Source organism: Protopterus annectens, chromosome 1.part0, assembly GCF_019279795.1.
Source record: "Protopterus annectens isolate FY-2018-M chromosome 1.part0, PAN1.0, whole genome shotgun sequence".
In the NCBI taxonomy this organism is placed as follows: domain Eukaryota; kingdom Metazoa; phylum Chordata; order Ceratodontiformes; family Protopteridae; genus Protopterus; species Protopterus annectens.
This window is the reverse complement of record NC_056725.1, coordinates 1548334864-1548354863: the sequence shown is the minus strand read 5'-3', so window position 1 is coordinate 1548354863 and position 20000 is coordinate 1548334864. Positions and strand designations below refer to the sequence as shown.

The window sequence follows — 20000 nt, the reverse complement described above, 5'->3', positions numbered from 1 at the left end:
TTTCTGAACCATGTGTTGATCACCTTCAAGTCATTTGCCAGACAAAAGTCTAGTTTGACTTCTCCTTCTTTATTCCTGTTTCCCACCCATATGGACACAGGGACTATCCTCCCATCCTGTTCTGTCAGTCATGATATGAGCATTAAGGTCCCCCATTGTCAATACTATCTCATATTGTCCTGCTTTATCTCATAAGAAGTGATTTCTGTTCATTGGTAATAATCATCAAACAGAAGAGGTTGTAACTGCAATGTCTTCCGGTGTAGTGCATCAATTTCCTTATACTTTTGCTAGAATTTTGTTATTATCATGCATTACTTCCACTGCACAGAGAGAAGTAACCTACCAGATTAACATCTTTGGATTTGATGCACTTCTTGGTCCAGATAAATGTCTTCTTTAATGTTCTTCATGTTTCACTGTTGCAGTCATCACCTGTGGGTTATCCCTGCTGTGGTAGCCCTCAGACGGCCCGAATACCAGAGTCAATTTTTTTTGCGTCAGCTGCCATCACCTGTAGTCTGATGTCAGGTCATCAGTGCTATAAAGCAAGGCAGCTGACATCATTACATAAGTCTTTCTTACAGTGGAGCCCGTAGCAGAAGCAGTTCACACGAGTGCCAGTCGCTACCACAAGTTGAATTTCAGCTGAAAATGTCTAAAGCTAAGTAGTCCGTTGGGGATCCTTTTTTCTTGCACTAACCAATGTCCAAAAAAGTTAACAATTGTCTCACCTGTGGAAAGCAATTCACACACTGAGATTTCCATTTTTACTGCATCACTTGTTTATGTCCAGACCACGGCATCCGCCATTGCCAGTTCTGTGCCCTCTTTAATGCAAGAACCATTCACTGTAGAGCTCTTTCTGTAGACAGTTATTTTTGTGTTCTGTCTTTGCATTCCCATATGACGTCCATCAGCCAACAATCTGTGGACATTTTGAAAAAACATAGAGGTAAAGATAGAGACAGACCACACAAGACTATGCCTTCCGAAGACACTACAGCTAAGCTGGTCGTCAGTTCTCCAGAATTCAGTGAGGTGCTTTCACAGCCCCTGATGCCCAATTCGATATCTACTCAGGCCTCTACTGAGACCCTTTCAGAGTCTGGTATGCTACAGAAATCTTCTTCATCTTCCTAATCTCTGCCTCGGTTGGGTTCGGAGCTGTGATGCAGGCACCACCTTCCAAGGAGGCCTTCTGCACTACCGAATCTAGACAAAAACTGACATCTTCGCATCTGACTGCCATTTCTCTCAGACCAACAGATTCTCTCAGGCCTAGAAGCCAGGCCACTCCTAGGAAATCTGCTTCTAGCCACCATCTTGCTACTGCTCTACCACCCCAAGCACAATTGCTTAAAATGGGGGAGGATCTCATCTCTCTTATCTGGGGTAGCCCAGCCACAACTTCTAAAAGGAAAAGGCACCCTTCTCCAGAAAATATGACAGAACAGGATTCTGAGGAATCTGACTATTCAGTTTTTGAAGAGGCAAAGATCTTTGTAAGGCAAGTTAAAAAAAAACATTTCTATATGCACTTGTTTCCTTGTCAGTCTTCTATAGCTAGAGTCGCTGTTGATAGGTGTGGACAGCAAGGCAATGGCATGATAACCAAACAAGAATGAAAGACACTCTTGTCATTCATTCTTGAATTAATTCATTTTTGAATGAATGAACAAGAATGAACGACACTCTTCTCAGCAGAGAAGCTATCTGAATGTTGGGGTAAGACAATTAAAGCTACTTTGTAAGATGGTCCACATTCTAGTAGAGACAGTTATCCCTATGGACAATCAGAGCTCTAAGTTCAGTCAATATTCAAATGTCTTCCTGCTGTGGGCCACCACAGAAATTGGCTTATTCATCATCAAGGAAAATGCTGAATTGCAAAGTTGTGTTCTTCCAATGGGGTAGGTTTAAGTTTTGTCTTGATATGTCCTCAGTCAGGTGGAAAGCATTGTTTACATATTAGTGACCATATCTGTGAATGGTTTCTTATAACAATATTCAGATAATACAGTCCATATGTCATTCATATCTCTCCCTATGCTTACACAAAGATTTTTCCAGTGACTCTGATCTTGCTATCTGTAGAAGTGACCCTGGATTTTGACTCCAGGCTCAAACACATTTGAAACAGAGCTGCTGTGTTTCCTGAGAGTCTACCTCCTTTGTTTATGGTGATCCAATGACCAGATCTCCAAGCAGAGCTTATAAGATCACTGATTTTGTTGGGAAACACTTCATAACCACTGCTTTATTTAAAATGAAAGACATTACTTGCTGCATTGAAAAGTTTCCTTTGCTGCCAAGTAAGATGATGGGTAAACATATCTGCCTTATATCAGCCTTCTGCCTGGACTGTCATAACTCATCCATACACATTTTCTATCGAGCATAAATCAATGGAAGCCAATTACCAGGCACAGTAATAACCAGTAAAAAAGTTTCGAAGAAGGAACTTTTTTTTAAGGCTACTTACAATGAAATTTCTCCTCTTTGGCACATATTATTTATGACTGAGATTAACAAGCTGCACTGTGTACCTTTTGAAATTTCTGGTTTGTGGTAGAAAGTCTGTGTTCTGGAAGATGATGTTCAAACACTTTATCACCTCTGCATAAAGCATGTAAACCTGTAAGCACTCTTCTGCAAAATGCTTATTTTCTCTTTTAAAGAGATGTGTTGTTTAGAATAAATCCTTGCTTTCTCCAAAATGTTACATTGCATCTGTCTCTTACTAGAGCATCCATGTCACATTTTTTCTCAAAGTCTCTTTCACTGGGTGAAGTGCATCTTTTGTTTCACATTCAAAATCAGTTGCAGCTTTACCTTCAAAGAGTGCACAAGTTTAGAAAAATAAACCAGTTGTTCATTTCTTTTGTGCAGGGAGAAAGGGTGAACCAATCAGCACACAAATTCTTTCTAGATTGTATGCTCACTACATCATGTTTACTAAAAAAAACTAACAAACCTTTGACAAATTGACAATTCACTAGTGGAATGCTTGCTTTTAGATTGTTGAAAGAAAATGTCTACTACTGTGATTTCTGCCAGGGCCACATGGTCCTTGACACATAGGACTGTATTCTGGGTCTCAACTCCATGACAAAGGCATCATTTGGGAGGGGACATTCCTGAGATTATTTTATGCTGAATCCCTCTGTTTGCCATCAGGCTCCTGCAGCATTTGGGGGCATTTAGATGCTGTTTAGGGTACAATCCAACTACTAAATCATGACAGATAGTCCTTTGAAATATGCCACCCCACATGCAAGAGTGTTCATCTTATCAGATTATCTTCAAAAGGATCTGTAATGGTAATTCACAATAAACATCTGTATGCATATTTTGGTGCAGAACATGTGGTGTTCAAGGAATTTTCCTGCAACCATAAAAAGCAGCAGAAGTTGGTTTCATACTTTCAGTTTGCATCATTGCCATATTCATTGGCGTATTCTGTATACCCACACCTCCCACATGGGAATTATTCCCTTCCTACTTTTAATAATCAGCTATGAGGTTACTGTATCTTGGATTAGGGACACCCACTGCAGTGACCTCCTTTAGTAACTAAATTCATTAATTCTTTTGGAAAGCTACTGCTAAGCAGCTTGGAAGCTCATACTTGATTAGCTTCTGTTTGCAGCTTTTGTTTTTGATTGCAGTGCTTTTCCCTCCCAGCAGTGGGTAAGTTTCTCATGAGATATTCCTTATTTATAACCAGTAGATTCATGTTGTCATACTTAACTTTTACTGGGACCTTTTTATTTAAGTAATCATGAAAATTTATAATTCTAGGTTCTTGTGTTTTTCTACATATGGAACCATGTGTAAATCAGGTTGCGAAATATGGACCACAGAGACAAGTGTACCCCTTAATGTCAGTTCAGTGTTGCTCTATATGAGCCAGACATGGTGAGCTCCTCTGAAAATGCAGGGTCTAAAGGTTTTAGAATAACATTTACTATCTGTTTATTTAGCCTAGGTGTTGCACAGATGCAAAGCTCATTGAACTTCATAGCAAGGCACATTTTAATAGCAGAGACTGACTAAGCAGTTTGCTTATGATTACATGGTACGTAAAAGGCACCTGCTGGGCTTACACATTTGTAGTTTCATACTGCAACCATTGTTGGTATACTGTGTCTCAGCTTCACATGTGGCATCTTAAATGAATTTGAGGACAAACACTTAAACAATGCAACCTTCATGATTCAGACACATATATATATATATATATATATATGGGTCTAGGACTATTCACTGAAAGCACATTTCAGTGAAACACAACTGACTGTGCACAATTCACTGAAAGCTCAATTCACTGAAAACACAATTGACTGAAACACATTTCAATGAAAGTTATATATGGCCTTTTCTCCACTGCTGTGCGACCCTGGAGTTAGTATATATAGTAAAGAGGGGTGTGGGGGGCACTGTCACCCACATTGGGGGGTGTGGGGGGCGTAACCTCACCTATTTTAAATATTTTGAACTATATACATGGATACTTGCAATTCCCATAAATTACTCTTTTCTGAACTTAATATTTATCTAAAATATCGGGGGGGGCTATGGCCCCCACACCCCCCATTGTGGGGGGCAGTGCCCCCCACACCCCCCCTTACTATATTATACTAACTCCAGGATCGCACAACAATGAGGAAAAGGCCCTATATAACTTTGAATGAAATGTGTTTCAGTGAATTGTGTTTTCAGTGAATTGAGCTTTCAGTGATTTGTGCAGTCATTTGACTTTCAGTGAAATGTGCTTCCAGTGAATAGTCCTAGACCCATATATATATCTATCTATATATATATATATATATATATATATATATATATATATATATATATAAACAGAGAGAGAGAGATATCTGTATGTGTGTCCAACTATCCCTCTATCTATCTATCTATCTATCTATCTATCTATCTATCTATCTATCTACATATATCAATTGACAAGTGAGCTTTTTTATAGATTAGCTTAGTTTGCAATAGTGGACTAGTTATCTTCTGCACTGTGATTTTCCTGATCAGCTCATGAGAGTAGTGCATTCACACATGTCACAGATGACCTGGGCGTTAGTTTCCTGTGTCCCTACAAGGCCAGCCAGGGGAGATAAATTTGAAAAGCCAATATCCAGATATCCTTCCACATGGGATAGTATGACTCTGTGTTCTGCATATTGGTTCTTGGTGGAGACCAAGGGATCAGTAAGTAAAGGGAGATATAACAGCAGTAATGCACATAAAAATCTCAGACTATGAGTACATTATGAAATCTATATCCTGACATTGACATGGGTATATTGTATATCAGGTACAGGAAGAGTTATGCTGTTAAAGAAAAATGCTGTACAATTTTCAGGTATAAGCAGTGTGATAAACTGCCTCTGCTGTGCCTTGTTTCCTCCATCATTCCTACATAAGGGGCAGCAATGGATATATTAACATGTATGGATGCTTTACTGGGTAAGCGTTACAAGGAAACAGAGGCAAAAATAGCTGAGAAAATGTTCTACTGCTACTAGTGCTACTAGAAATAATACTAATATAATAATAATAATACTCATGGTGGCACAGTGGTACAGTGGATGGTGTTACTGCCTCAGAACAAGAGGTTTATTGATTCGATTCTCAGTTAGGGTGATTTCTATGTGGAGTCTGCATGTCCACCCTAATGTTCATGTGGGTTTCCTCTCACATTGCAAAGCCATGCAGTAGGTGGATTAGGCACTCTAAACTGGCCAATAGGTGTGAGTGTGTGGTGTAGATGAACTAATGCGGCAGGGCTAGCAACTTAGAGGTGTAAACCTTGGCTGTAGATGATTGTCATTGTTGAAGAGACACCCTGACCTCATATGTGAAAAAGAGGTGATAGATATCTGTCTTATCACTCCTTAACTATCCTTTTATTTATGACCCTGACCCCCAACATTTACTTGCTGTTCAGCTGACCATCAGCTGCTATAAGCCTGTTCCTGTTGCTTCCTGTTTTCCTCCTTGTATACACCCAGTACTACCACTGAAGCAGGGACAGCTCCACTGCTAACTTGACAAGGGCAAGTAGTTCTTAGTTGAGCAGCCAGCACTGTCACATATGCCATCCTGCTTGCTGGTGGATTATTTTGTAAGCCCTAAGTGGTCAGAGCTACTGATGTCATGTGCAGCATTGTAAGTAGTATCTGCTAATTCCAGCCCTCTCTTCTGTACTGAATTGTAATGGCTACCAGTCAAGCAGTGACAGCACTGTTCCTATCACTGGTGATGTAGCAGATCACTTATGGAATTCCACCCCACGCTCCCAGTGAAGGTAAGCAAACAACATTCAATAATACATTTTAATCAGGTAAGAATTTAGCTGTTTCTCACTGAGAATCTATTGTACATAATTTTACCTTCCTTTAGCATGACTTAATAACAAGACTTTGCCACTTGTCCTCTTGTGAAACATAGTTTGTTTTAGTGGTCATTCAAAGATGTAGGAATTAAATACACATGATGCTAACTGTTGTAAGTCATCCACAGCTCATTAAGTTTCAGAGATACAATGTTACTGATAAAGTAAAGTCTGACATAGCTGCGCATCATAATGTCCAAAGCTGCTTTTAAATCTGAGCTTCACTAACTGATAGCTTTGTAATTTGTGATGAGAGACATTCAGAAGCTACTTTAAAAGATTTCCTGTCTCAGCTTCTTATTTCTTCTTTCTCTTTTAATGTCTCTTAGAGATCAGTACATTTCTGGTTTGCAACTGGAGGTGCTGGATTTTGTCTCAGCAGAGGACTAGCACTAAAAATGGCACCGTGGGCAAGGTAAGCAATGTGCGTTGTCAGGAAGAAGTTGTGTATAAAAAACAGCTTTAAATAATGTGGGGGTAAAGTATAACTTTAGATTGCATACATGTGTGTGTGTGTGTGTGTGTGTGTGTGTGTGTGTGTGTGTGTGTGTGTGTGCTACAAATGCACATGAATGAGTGCCTGTGCAAACAGATCAGCGTTTAATATTCAAAAGGCCATATCATCGAATTTCATTTTTGCAAGACAAAAATCATGAAAACAAAATACTCAAATGATGAATTTTTCCCAGGACAAGTAAACACTTGCCCAAACTCCAATGAAACACACACTGGAGTAAATAAAACCCACCTAGGTGTGGGGCTATGCTCCCACATGCCCTATAACTAAATATACCAATTCCTGGATTGCACTACAGTGCAGAAAAGGGCATGTTGGGCAATAATTTACTTACCCTGGGAAAAATTCTCTGTTTGGGTATTTCGTTTGCGTGATTTTCATCTTGTGAAATTTAAATTCGATGGTATGGCCTTTCAAATATTAGAAGGGGATCTGTGCAAATATGGAAGCATTTTAGAATGCATTCATTATTTTCTCCTTTTTTAAGTATATATATATATATATATATATATATATATATATATATATATATATATACACACACATACACACACACACACACACACACACACATACACACACACACACACACACACACACACACACACACACACACACACACACACACACACACAAACACACACATATATGTGTGTCTGTGTGTATACATATGTAGAAATATATTATATTTGTTTTGGAATTGTCAGTGTTGTCTGCTCCATACAAAGAAGAGTAATGGAATCCCCACCAAGGAATATTTGTCTTTGGTGCTGAGATTTCCCCAGAAGGTAATTGTATGATGCCTATGAATGGTACTATGGTTACTTTGTTTCCTGATCTCTGGCAGACAGTGTAGGAAGTATGGGGATTGTAAGGGCTTATTTATGCATCTTAGGTAGCCTTAATGCTTTGTATTGCCATATTGAAACAGGATGATATTTTCTAAGAAAATGGGGATGTTTTAGAACTCCAAGTAGCTGGTTAAGGGTAAGGTTGAGTTTGTGGTTAAATCAAGTATGTGGGAATGCTGGTAACAGCTATAGAATTAGTAGCAATTGATATTTTAATAGTTATGTTGAAATGGCATTTTTAGTTAAATCTATGTGAATGCCTAGCACTGCCCCTTTTCTACAAGCTTTCACGCAGGTTTATCTATCTTTTTGTTGTATCTGCTAGGCACAAACATTAACTGATTAACTTCCAAGAAATTGGGAGTTATTCTCACTTTGCTAACCTCCCACCCTCAATTCCCCACCCACCCCTAGACCATCCAATATATGTGATATGATCTCCACCCACAGTCATTCCTCAGAACACACCTCTTAAAAGGCATCACAATGAAATCACATAACTCTGTTATCTCACTGCCTTCATAGTCAATACACCAGTGCTAGAAACCTTATCACCCATTTACAACTTACTATACAAAACAACACACGTCCGCATAATAAAATGTTCCTCCTGATGCATCTTACCCTGTTCTAATTCCTTCTGCTTTCCTTATCTCCCAAAACCTTGTATAACCAATACCAAACATCCTCATAAAACACTTGCGCAACCAATTGTCATTACAAAGCTTTACACCTACTTTCATAACTTCCAGGGAGGGTGGCCTAATGGTTAAAGTGTTTGCCTTACAAACACAAGGTGCAGAGTTTGAGTCTCACAAGAGATAATTGGCTAGGCTTAAAATGCCTTGCAAGGGCAGTTAGCCTAGTACTGATCTATGAACCTATAAACACCAACAAACCGCCACAATTCTCCAGTAATCAGACCAAACTCACTCTCCAGCTCTCCAGTGTCAGGTTTGGTTGTTTATATAATTACTAAGACTCAGAAACATTTGTCTCTTTGCCTAAAACCACCAAAGACCTCCTTCAAAGTATCCTCTATAATCTTTACACTTCTTCTAAAGAGTAACATTAAACCCAACCCGGGCCCATTAACTCCCTTTCCTCAAAATCAGAACTACTCTGTGTCTACTCTGGCCTGGCCCTCCTCAGTGCTCATAGCATCAGAAACAAGCTAGACCACATATGTGCTTTTATTTCCCAGCACTACTCAGACATTCTAGCAGTCAAAGAATCCTCGGTCAAAAAATACTTCCTCCAAATTCCAACTTCAAGCATTTCTAATCTCCTACAAGTGTGTCAGTGATGCTAGACCAGAAAATGATCAGGTGGAGGCTCTCTAATTATGTGCAGAAATAACCTAAACCCAAAAGTTATTGATCAAGGAAGCTCCTTCTCAGTGTCCAGTCCTAACTGGATTTTCCTAAAATTTCAAACCCACAGAGGCAAACAACTACTCATCATTACAGCCTATCTTCCATCCCCTACTTCTGTAAATAAATTCAAAACATTCATCATTAACATCCTTAATAACTCTTCCAAAACTAATAACATAATCATTATAGGTGATTTCAGTATTAATTATCTTGCCCTCCTTCATTCAAAATGGGTACTTTCTTTGAAGAGCTAGGTCTTCTTCAACTCATAAAAGAACCAAGCCTTAACCTCAGGTCCTCCAAACACTCCACACTTCACCTGATTATTGCAAACCTAGCAAAATCCATCTGCAGCATAAACATTCTGTCACATTATTAAGTGACCACTGCCCAATCCCCTTTATAATTATCAACCATCCCATAAAACTGCCACTAATATTAAAATCCTTCAAATGCCAGTTTAGAAGTAATATTGACAAACTCAGAAACTTTAATAAAAACTACAAGACAAACCTAGCTAAGCTAGATTTTTTACTTTAGTAAAAACTACAAGACAAACCTAGCTAAGCTAGATATTTTACTGTGTGATACTTAAACATCCTGTAATAGAGGCCAGTGAGATATATACAAGTGCCCCTTAAGGACATTAAGTGTTCAGCTATATGGCATTTGAATGCTCATGACTTTTTACTTTTATCTTTATACGTTTTTATGGATACATTCAGGCCAATAAAGCCAAACCCAGTAACTGTAAACATGCATGTTTCAGCCTTCTTATGATCTAATCAGCACAGCATAACTGGATTTCTTGGCTATACTTTCAAAACACAGGGTCTTTAAACCCAGCTGATGTCCATAACCAATAAGGTGTCTGCAAAATATCCCAACTAACATCCAAACCAAAGAGTAAAAAGGTCACACAGACAAACCAATGAGTAAAAATTACAAGAAAAGCCTAGTCAAGCTAGAGTTTTCTCTGTGTGATACTTTAAACCTCCTGCAATAGTGGCGCATGGGATATATGCAAATGACCCCTTAAGGACATCAAATGTTTAAGTATATGGCTTCTGAATGTCCATGACTTTATACCTTTTTTAAGTCTTTATGGATATTTTCAGGCCAACAAAGACAATCCCCACTAGCCGTGGACATGCATGTTTCAGCCTTGTTATGACCTCATCATCACAGCAGAAGTAGATTGTTTGGCTAGACTTTAGAAATGCAGGGTCTTTAAACCTAGCTGATGTCCATAACCATTAAGGTGTCTTTTAAAAAGTAAAAAGTCATGGACATTCAGAAGCCATATAGCTGAAACTTGTGATGTCATGAAAGGGTTATTTGCATATATTCCAGAGGTTTAAGGTATCACACAGTGCAAATTGTAGCTTTGCTAGATTTATATTGTAGTTGTTGCTAACTGGTTTGTCTGTGTGACCTTTAAACTCAGAAACTGTCTCACAGCCTACAACTGGAACCATATACTGTCTTTATATGACCCTAAAACAGCAATTAAGTGTAACCAACTTTCTACAACAACTGCAAGACAAATTCTTCCCCCTTATCCTGAAGCTTTATAACCCCCACCAAAACTGAATGGTTATTCACTAAACTCAAACATCTTCTAACTCTAAAGGATGAAGCATGGCAAAATGGAAACAAATCTCCACAACTAACAACCATACATCCTTTCTAGACTTGTGCAACTATCCAAGAAGCCTATCAGAAGGCATAAAAGAAATCACCAAACAAAGAAACAAATTACCCTCTTATATTCTCCCAAATACGTTTGGAAAGAAGTTAACCCTCTTACAGGAAGAAAACCTTCTTAAAGGTTCATAGTTGTGTATTAGGCTAATGACCGCTGGGCCTTTATAAGCCTAGCTAAGCATCTCAAATGTTTTCTGCAAGTTTATGTTCCTTAGAGGTTTCTTTAAGGGATATATTCATGCTAGGGCAAGATTTACAGAATGTATCTTATCCACTAGAGACAAAGGTGCTAGACCCGGGATATATTTCTGATCTCCCATCCACTGGTCCAGGTTTCTCTTTAATGGAGTTAGGGTAGAGCTCTACTTCACCTGGATGGGAAGCCTCTTCCAGAGAAGGAAAATTCTCTGAGTCACACACCTTTTCCAGTCCCTCCAACATGTCCTATTTATGTCACAAGCAAAATTTAATTCCTTAGATTGAGTAATTCTGATGCTATTCCTTTTAATGATATGCAAAAGTTCCATCAGAGTGATATCCAAGGATGCCATCTATGCCAGGTATAGATCACCTTTCAGCAGTCTGTAAGAAACAGAATAGAAACAGGGCTTTGAAGTGATCTGGATAGGACATACTGTTTACACCCTATATTCTTTTTGTGGGGGGAGCTTGTAAGGAGGCCACTATTAGAGTTTTACAGGATGTCATCAGTTAGGGATGCACCCAATAAACTACACAACCCTCACAGATCATGCATTGCCCACCCCATCACCATTCATCTCCCATTTCCACTTCAAACACATCCCAAAGAAGTTTCTGTTCCATTTGAAAATATTTCCACTGACATCTATCCTGGATCTGACAATATGATCCCTGTCACTGCAAAGAGCATATATGCCCCCCCCCACACACACACACACACATAAATAATCTATGTCTCACACAAAACATAATGCCACAGATTTGGAAACTGCTCAAACTAAACCATCCCAAAGCAATCTAACCCTAAAAGATACCTGTCATTTCCATACAATATTCATCTTCTCAATTCTGGGCAAACTTCTTGAAAAGATAGTCTACACCCAACTCTCTCTCTCTCTCTCTCTCTCTATATATATATATATATATATATATATATATATATGGCAGTACCACCCACTGTCCTCCAAATAGACAAAGTACTATGACAGCACTTTGGTCCCTAAATCCTGGAAATGTATGATAGTGGCTTCCTTACAGGTGTCCTATTTATAGATTTGTCAAATACATTTGACCTAACTGACCACTAACTTCTCCAAAAAGCTAATTGAAATCGATATCAGTCTAAAGTCTACTCCGTCATTTAAAAACTTCCTCATGGATAGGCACTTCAGAGTTAAAACAGGATTGTCTTTACCAGAATCTTCATGTATTGCTAAAGTGTATCACAAGGGTCCATTCTTACCCCCTCCTCTTCTCCATATTCATTAATAAACTTCCTTGTGACCTCCCCCATCTCCCACTTATCCTCTGCTGATGACATGGTTATTTAAAGATCAAGTCACTCTCATACTAGCATTTATTGCCTACTCCAGTCTAACTTATGTGAGCTCCATCAATGGCTCATAAACCATAAACTAGTTCTTAATACCAAGAAGAGTAAAACTATGCTGTTCAGAACTCCACAGAAAGTTCACCAAGCACTTGACTCTTTAACTATCTTTGACTTACACAACCATGCCATAGAAACAATCTTCACCTTCAAATACCTAAGATGATGGCTTTATCAATCATTAAATGTTCATTTCCACATAGGCAAAATGATAGTGAAAATAAACTCTCTCCCCTACTGTGTAAAAAAAAAGATGTCCCCGTTTTATCCCAACTGGCCACAGCAGCCACTGGAGAAGGAGTTCCCCTTTTTTAACTTGAATATGGGCTTCCAATTTTTCTTCTACCTCCAAGAAAAATATCACAACTCTCCAGGCCATCTTTAACAGTATCTGCTGCTTTATTACAAACTCACTTCTCTGTGACCATTACTGTATCACCGTATAAAAAGCCAAATAGTTAACTTTAAAACAAAGACATAACCTTTTGTTAGTATTTCAACTCTACAAACTGCTCCAACTTAGCATATTTACTCCCCTTGTAGCTAGGCATAATGTTAAAACCTCCCAACACAACCTGAGACACTACTCACAAGCCACACAAACTCTCATTACCCCTACAACCAAACTCCACAGCACTGCACATGCTTTCTCCTCTCAGGAACCTGCTCTTTGGCAAGTTTTCCTCATTGACCTAAAGGAAAGCAGTACTTATTCCAAATTCAAAATGCAACTCAAAAAGCACTTCTTGATGCAAGCCCAATGTTCCCGCTTCAACCCAGGACATATCACGTAACTCATTATCCTCATCTCCTTCTCAAGTCTCTTCTCCTCTCTCAGGATATACTGAAGACTGAGCCACTTTAGAAGCTAACGGCTATATTGTACAGTACACTCTGCTTAATTGTACATCGCACTACGTTTGTTCACTGGAATGTGGCTATGCAGGTTTTTCTGTGTAACTAGTCTGAACTGCTCTTGTTATTACTTACATTTCTGTAATTTTTGTTTGCAAAATGTTTGTATTCCACCTAGACTGAGCCGGAAACTGCTCAGTATTGGTTAGTGCACTACCTCGGCAAATAAATATAAATAAATACATGAATGAATGAATGAATAAATACAAACAGAAATATAACACAGTATTGTATTACAACTGCCAGTTTTAATTTCCCCGGGATTCATGAAGCTCGGCGCAAGGCCGGCATTAGGCTTGTGCCAACCGTGTGGCGTGAAGATGGCGCAGTAGCACCAAATGCATATTAATGAAGGCGCGCTGCCACCACAGCCATGGGCATAGGAAATGAGTGCGAGTGCATAGGGCATGTCGAAGTGCCGCACAGAGGCGTGGAAATGTCAGCTGTCGACGTGCAACCTAAAATGCTTGCATATAACAATTTGCATGCAATAGTAATCACATCTGTCAGTGTCCGTGGATAATGAAATGTATGCAAAGCATGCAAGACAGTTCCTGCGAACACAAAATTAAGAAGCAAACACAAATGCACGGTAGGGAATAACGGGTCCCCATCCCTCGAACAAATAACATTGAAAACCGTGTGCCCGTAGTCCAACACAGTGTAGATAGTTATACCAAGTGGAAGTGAAATGTATCATGTTAGCGCACCGCCAATAGCTACGTCCAGCCCAATGGTCAGGGTCACCAGCTGTCCCACATTGTGAGGGAGAGTACACAGCTGGGCAGATGTGTCCATAACAAAACCACGATAAATGTAAATATCTAGCGACCATATGACAGAATTATATCCCACAACGCATGTAATAGTCACATACAATAGGTATGTCCGTATGTAACATACCATATGTGACAAGAAATAGAATAAGCAAGAAAACGAAACAGAAGGAGCATATAAACTGCTACAGCAATAAGGCAACATGTAGGCTTAAAGGAAAAGTATTATCCGTACTGTTGACTGTGGGTATGTGTTGTCCAGTACAATCGGATATGTGTCCATAATATATCCCATCCTGGACATAGGAAAAGGTGGCACCCTACCAATGATCAGAGCAGTCGGCCAAAATCCGCACATATGCGGTCCAAGCCGTACTTGTCAGGATGTGTCACAGTTGAACGGGTATTACCCCGGTGTACCAACCATGTCATGAAAGTGAAGTATGGGCATGTACCTATTTGTGTGATGTGTAGCATGTGGAAGGTGAACCATGCCAGGGTAGTCCACACAACCATACAGGTACCTGACATATATAGTGTATGTAATGTGTTACCTTGACCGTGTCATGGGCCATCAACCAAAGCAGTGATGGATGGAGTATCAGGAATATGTGTGTGGGGGGATGGGTAATGGTATAATCCTCAAAGGCGAGACTGTGTTGTATGCAGAATAGGTGAACTGGAGGTGTATGAGGGAGCAGCGGGTGAATTAGAAAAAAACACAAAGAACATGTATACACATCTGCAATACAACCTGACAGGCCATACTGTAGAACACAATCCCACAAACATATGAATATTACAATGTGCGATACAATTGTACAGAAATGTCACCGGCACATACCGACAGAATGGTCCTGATGGAACCAGCCCATTCAAATGCAACACACCTGGATGCATAATTGAATACCCATCATCCCCTCCACAGCACACAACCCGCCCCCATACTTGAACATCCACCAAATCCAGCCATACTTGGCCTACTAGCTTGGCGCAGCCACATCTACACATAGAGAACACTACTCATATGTAGTAGGCAGTGTCACCCTAGGCAGTTTCAGGATTGCAAACTATGTATCCCTTGCATGTAAACCCCCAACACATTTTCGTAAAGCCAAAAGAATGGTCGGTATTGGTCTTGTTAAATTTTTGGATATCCTTCATGGGATAAGTAACTTGTGTAAACATCAGAATGGGTATCAAGACATGATGTCCAGTCCTGTACACATCTGGACACAAGTCCGAATGTGCAGTAGTGGTGCACGAGACTGTCCAGCCCTAGATGGTCATGCAGAACCTACTACCCAGGATCAAACACCTGCCCGTGACGCACGTGTCCCCACATGAATAACCGAGAGAATATATTGTACACATTCGCATAGTGGCACTTGGAAATAGGGTGATGCAGGCACTGATGTAAACAGGGTACCCCCTGATCCACTGTGTGAGGGACAGTCACTGTGTGGGTAGGTGTGTCCTGACCAACAATGATACAATGCCAAATGTCCTGTGATTGTAGGAAATAACTATGTACCATACTGCATGTAACAGTTGCCTAAAGCAGTCATGTCAGGATAGAAAATACGTAATTCGTACAAGAAACAGACTAACAACTAAACTGCTAAAGGTATAGGCTCTCAGCTAGGAAAATAATTAATGTTCTAAACCTGCAGTGACCGTGTGTATGTGTTGGCCTAAACAATCTGGTGTCCCCAGAATATATCCCAACCTGTACATATGACAATGTGTCAACCCTACCAATGGTCAGAGCATTCGCACAATAACTGGCCAGCCTCTTAATCACTCACACAGCCAGTGACCTTTGGAGGAAAGGTGTTGAATGAGAATGACTAATTACAACAATTAAGAGTAATAGTTGCATTCAACTGCAGAAAATAAGTAGTAATACGAATCTGACGTTACGTTCCAAGTTAATAATACTAATATGGTACAAGTGTCTGTGATTGTCCCTGATTTGTCATAGCCTTGTCCCTGTCACTGTAGAAACTATTCCCCGAGTATCACAGAGGTCCATACACATATGTACACCAAACAACTGTGACATTTGTTGACAGGACTATTGCATACCTGTATTGATTTTATTTATTTTAATTTACATTTGTTTACCGGGCTAGTCCAACTGGATACATGTCCATTTTTAGTGGAGGCCCGGGGAGAAAAGCTCCAGTTACACAGCATCATAGAGACATACAAAAACATTCAATAACATTTAGATTTTACATTTATAGAATAGACATTTTAAAACAACATTTTGAACATTGCAAGGAAAAAGTTTGGCAATAATATTAGTATGGCATAATACCTCTGCAGTTACCAAAAATTAGAATAAGACAGAAAAAATGGCTAATAGAGTTAAATGGCTAATAGAGTTACAGATAAGAAGTAATACTCAGGGGGGAGAGTGCAAAGAAGAAGGAGGAGGGTTAGTTAAAAGGAATGGTTAGAAGGAGAGATTTATGGTAGAGAATAATATTTTGATTGGTGACAGGTAGTTAGAGAAAAAACAAATGGTTAGTCAGGGTTGTTACAAGAGCATAACCAGTGATTGGAGAGGAAAAGTTTTAGGTTAGTTTTAAATAGTGGGTATTGCATACCCGTAGTGAATGTATAACTGATGTCCAGAATAATATTCATCGTATATATAAATGAATAAAATAGTCAAATGTGAAGGGAACAGGGAACAGGGAACAGGGAACAGGGAACCCCCCCCACCCTCCCTCCCTGTATTATGTAGTGGAACCACTCCCTGCCCTATATTATGTAGTGCCGACCTAATAATGTGGTCAGAGGTACCCAAACACCTGCATCTGCAGAAAATTAAAATCTGGACTAACTCTGTCCATGTGCTACACCTGATATTTGAACAGATACAGGGCAGTTCTAATTACCAGTCAGACAAGCCTAAACCCAGACAAGCACATGAACACCCTGACAATAAAACACATCTATGTGCGAGGACTATAAGCATAGGTGTTCTGAATATCCTTGGAGTGAGTAGACATGCAGCACAGGACCAGAGCAGTATGAAATAGGGAATGTCGGAAGTGTAGTACTGCGTTTTTCCCAGCAGGAGAATGGATGCCGGCTGTGTAAGTGAAGCGGTGAGGCGTTTGTCAGAGTAGCTATGAACCATGGGTATACATATAAATGAGGCAGAACAACAATAGTGTAGTGGTTAGAGCATCCGCCTAATGTAAAGGCATTCCCGGTTCAAGTACAACTATAGCACATATTAATTTATTGTGTAATGAATGCCTCTGTGCTGTAAAGCCAACATTTAAACATGCAAAGGTGAACGCGTGTCTCGCATGGGGCCGTTAACCGGACTCCATCAATCAAAGTGGTACTTTCATAAGGAATAAGGCGCATCTAATCACAAAGAAGTGGCAGTAAACATATGTAACTCACAATAAGTACATGCAAGTGTGCCTGCGCGGGTGTAATCAGCTTGTAGCATAGCAAATGTATGTTGTCTTGTACAGCTGTAACTTTTATATATATAGATACATATAGATAGATAGATAGATAGATAGATAGATAGATAGATAGATTGATAGATGTGTGTATAGATAAATATCCACAGACATAAAAGAAATATGCAATTTTATATAAATATATATATATATATATATATATATATATATATATATATATGCAATGAGCATGAAAGATCTAAAAGCAAACATAAGGGTTGTGAAGGGAATATAGAGCAAGTAAGGTATTATAAAGTGCTCGCAGCGTATGTCAGATAAAGCTGCACAAGAGTGAGTAGAGCACCGCTATACACACCAGAGGCAGGGTTATACCAGTGGCCATAACATCGTTGAAGTGCTATGTCAACATTATATACGAAAAATGTAGTACATGTTGCGACCACCTACACTTATAACCCGCAAATCGTTCGTAATCCATAACACCAGGAAAGGCACGTATGTGCAAATATGAATGGATGGTGACCCTGTGAATACACGAGGTGGTACAAAATGTGTGTAGGGCCCCAATGCTCTGGAGAGGGTAATGTGTAAAGGTGTGTCATGGCTGCAATATCAGGTGGATAATGGCTGTTATGCATGGAAACTCAACACGGGTGTGCTGGAGAAACTATGGATATGCGATTATGGATACAGGAGTGCTAGGGTATGTTGAGCCAGTTGCAATGGAGCAGCCCGTGGAGGTCAGCTAGTACATAGGTGCGATTCCCAGATAGAGTGTCATCTGCATGGAGACATGCATGAATGGGCGTATCGTCGTCGGACGTTGTGCATCAGGGCTGGCAGCCCGGCACTTAAAACCTATCTGCCAACCATGAGCAGAACAGAGTTCTGCTGTGACAACCCCAAACCGGGAAAAGCAGAAAGACACAACTACATGCAGACATCAGTATGTTGACGTGCAATCTCAGTAACACAAACACTCATTCTATTAACATTAATAATATGAATGTGCACAGAAACAAACACAGTAGCAGGAATAATAGGCTGCACATACGAGTAATAGGTCGAATGACACTGTATCACATCACACTTATCAGTGGCACCCCAGACATGAAAAACGTGCGACATCTGTCCGCTGTATAACATGCAGTATACTGATCACAAGGTTACCGGAGTAAAGTGTCGGTGTCATAATGACTAAGGCAATACTATGCTGTTGAAGCAGAGATAAAACCCAATACACATGTGTAAGTGTCTATGTCCGGGAAATGTATAGGTTAACGGACATACAGATGTATATATAGATAAAAACCTATATATATATATATATATATATATATATATATATATATATATATATTTATATAGACATATATATATATATATATATATATATATATATATATATATATATATATATATATATATATACATACAGGTATTGATATTTACACATACACACAAAACAAATATATATGTCATTGTAGATATACACATGTACATAACTAGGTTACTTTACAGCAATTAGGGGTAACATATTTACAGACCGGGCATATGTGACTGGGAGGTCCAATAAATAAACGTTGTACCCCCCACACCGCCCAGCTAGGCCGGTCAGACATGCAGACAGGCAATAAAGATAAATGCACTGCTGCTGTCCAAAACACCGGCAGAAAAGTACCAGTGGGAGAGATCTGCAAGGTCTACACTTTAAACATGGATAACGGTGTCCCTTGCGAGACACCAAAAATTCACTCTACGTGTGAACCCATGATTATCGATGCGAGCAGGATGTTGGTGTACATGGAACAGTGAGTTGTGCAAGTGTGATAATACATGGGTTGACAAAACGTACGACATGTGTCCCGAGACAGGGAGAGTGGGCAATGTGTAGGGGTGTGCTCATACCCCAGCTGCGCTCACAGTAAGTATATGTCATGAGTGCTGTAGAGGGGTGCCAGGTAGGTGAACCATAGGTATGCAATAATGGGCTTAAGTGTGCAGGTGTTGGTTGGCAGAGATGTAGTAGGCCCGCCCAGTGGAAGTCATTAATATTCCTATGTGGGCATAACAGATGCCTATACCTCCCAAACATGAAGAGCACATCTACCGGATAGTCTGTAAACCATCGGGGGAATGCATAGGGACCAAATCAGTGCCGTGTACCCGATTAGCATGGACGTCCATGGCTATGAATCAGAATGTAACAAAGTCCAACTAAACACTTCCAGAACTAGTGATATTAGGTGGACAGGTAGTGGAATACAGGTAATGACAGATGACAACATGTATGAGTCATAAACAGCATGTATCTCGACAAACGTGAATGAATACATATGCTCTGTGACTGTCAATGTGTCTGGTTAATAGAAACAATCACCTAAATGTGTCCCACAGGGTGTT

At 39.7% G+C, this 20000-nt stretch overlaps 1 protein-coding gene across 1 annotated transcript in view; it reads left to right on the top strand.

Annotated features, from left to right (window-relative positions):
- MFNG (MFNG O-fucosylpeptide 3-beta-N-acetylglucosaminyltransferase) overlaps positions 1–20000 on the top strand; it is a 468185-nt gene that overhangs the window by 275712 nt on the left and 172473 nt on the right. Inside the window, exon 5 of the mRNA XM_044068023.1 lies at positions 6739–6824. Coding sequence (XP_043923958.1) covers positions 6739–6824 — 86 coding nt within the window. The remainder of the gene's footprint in view (positions 1–6738; positions 6825–20000) is intronic.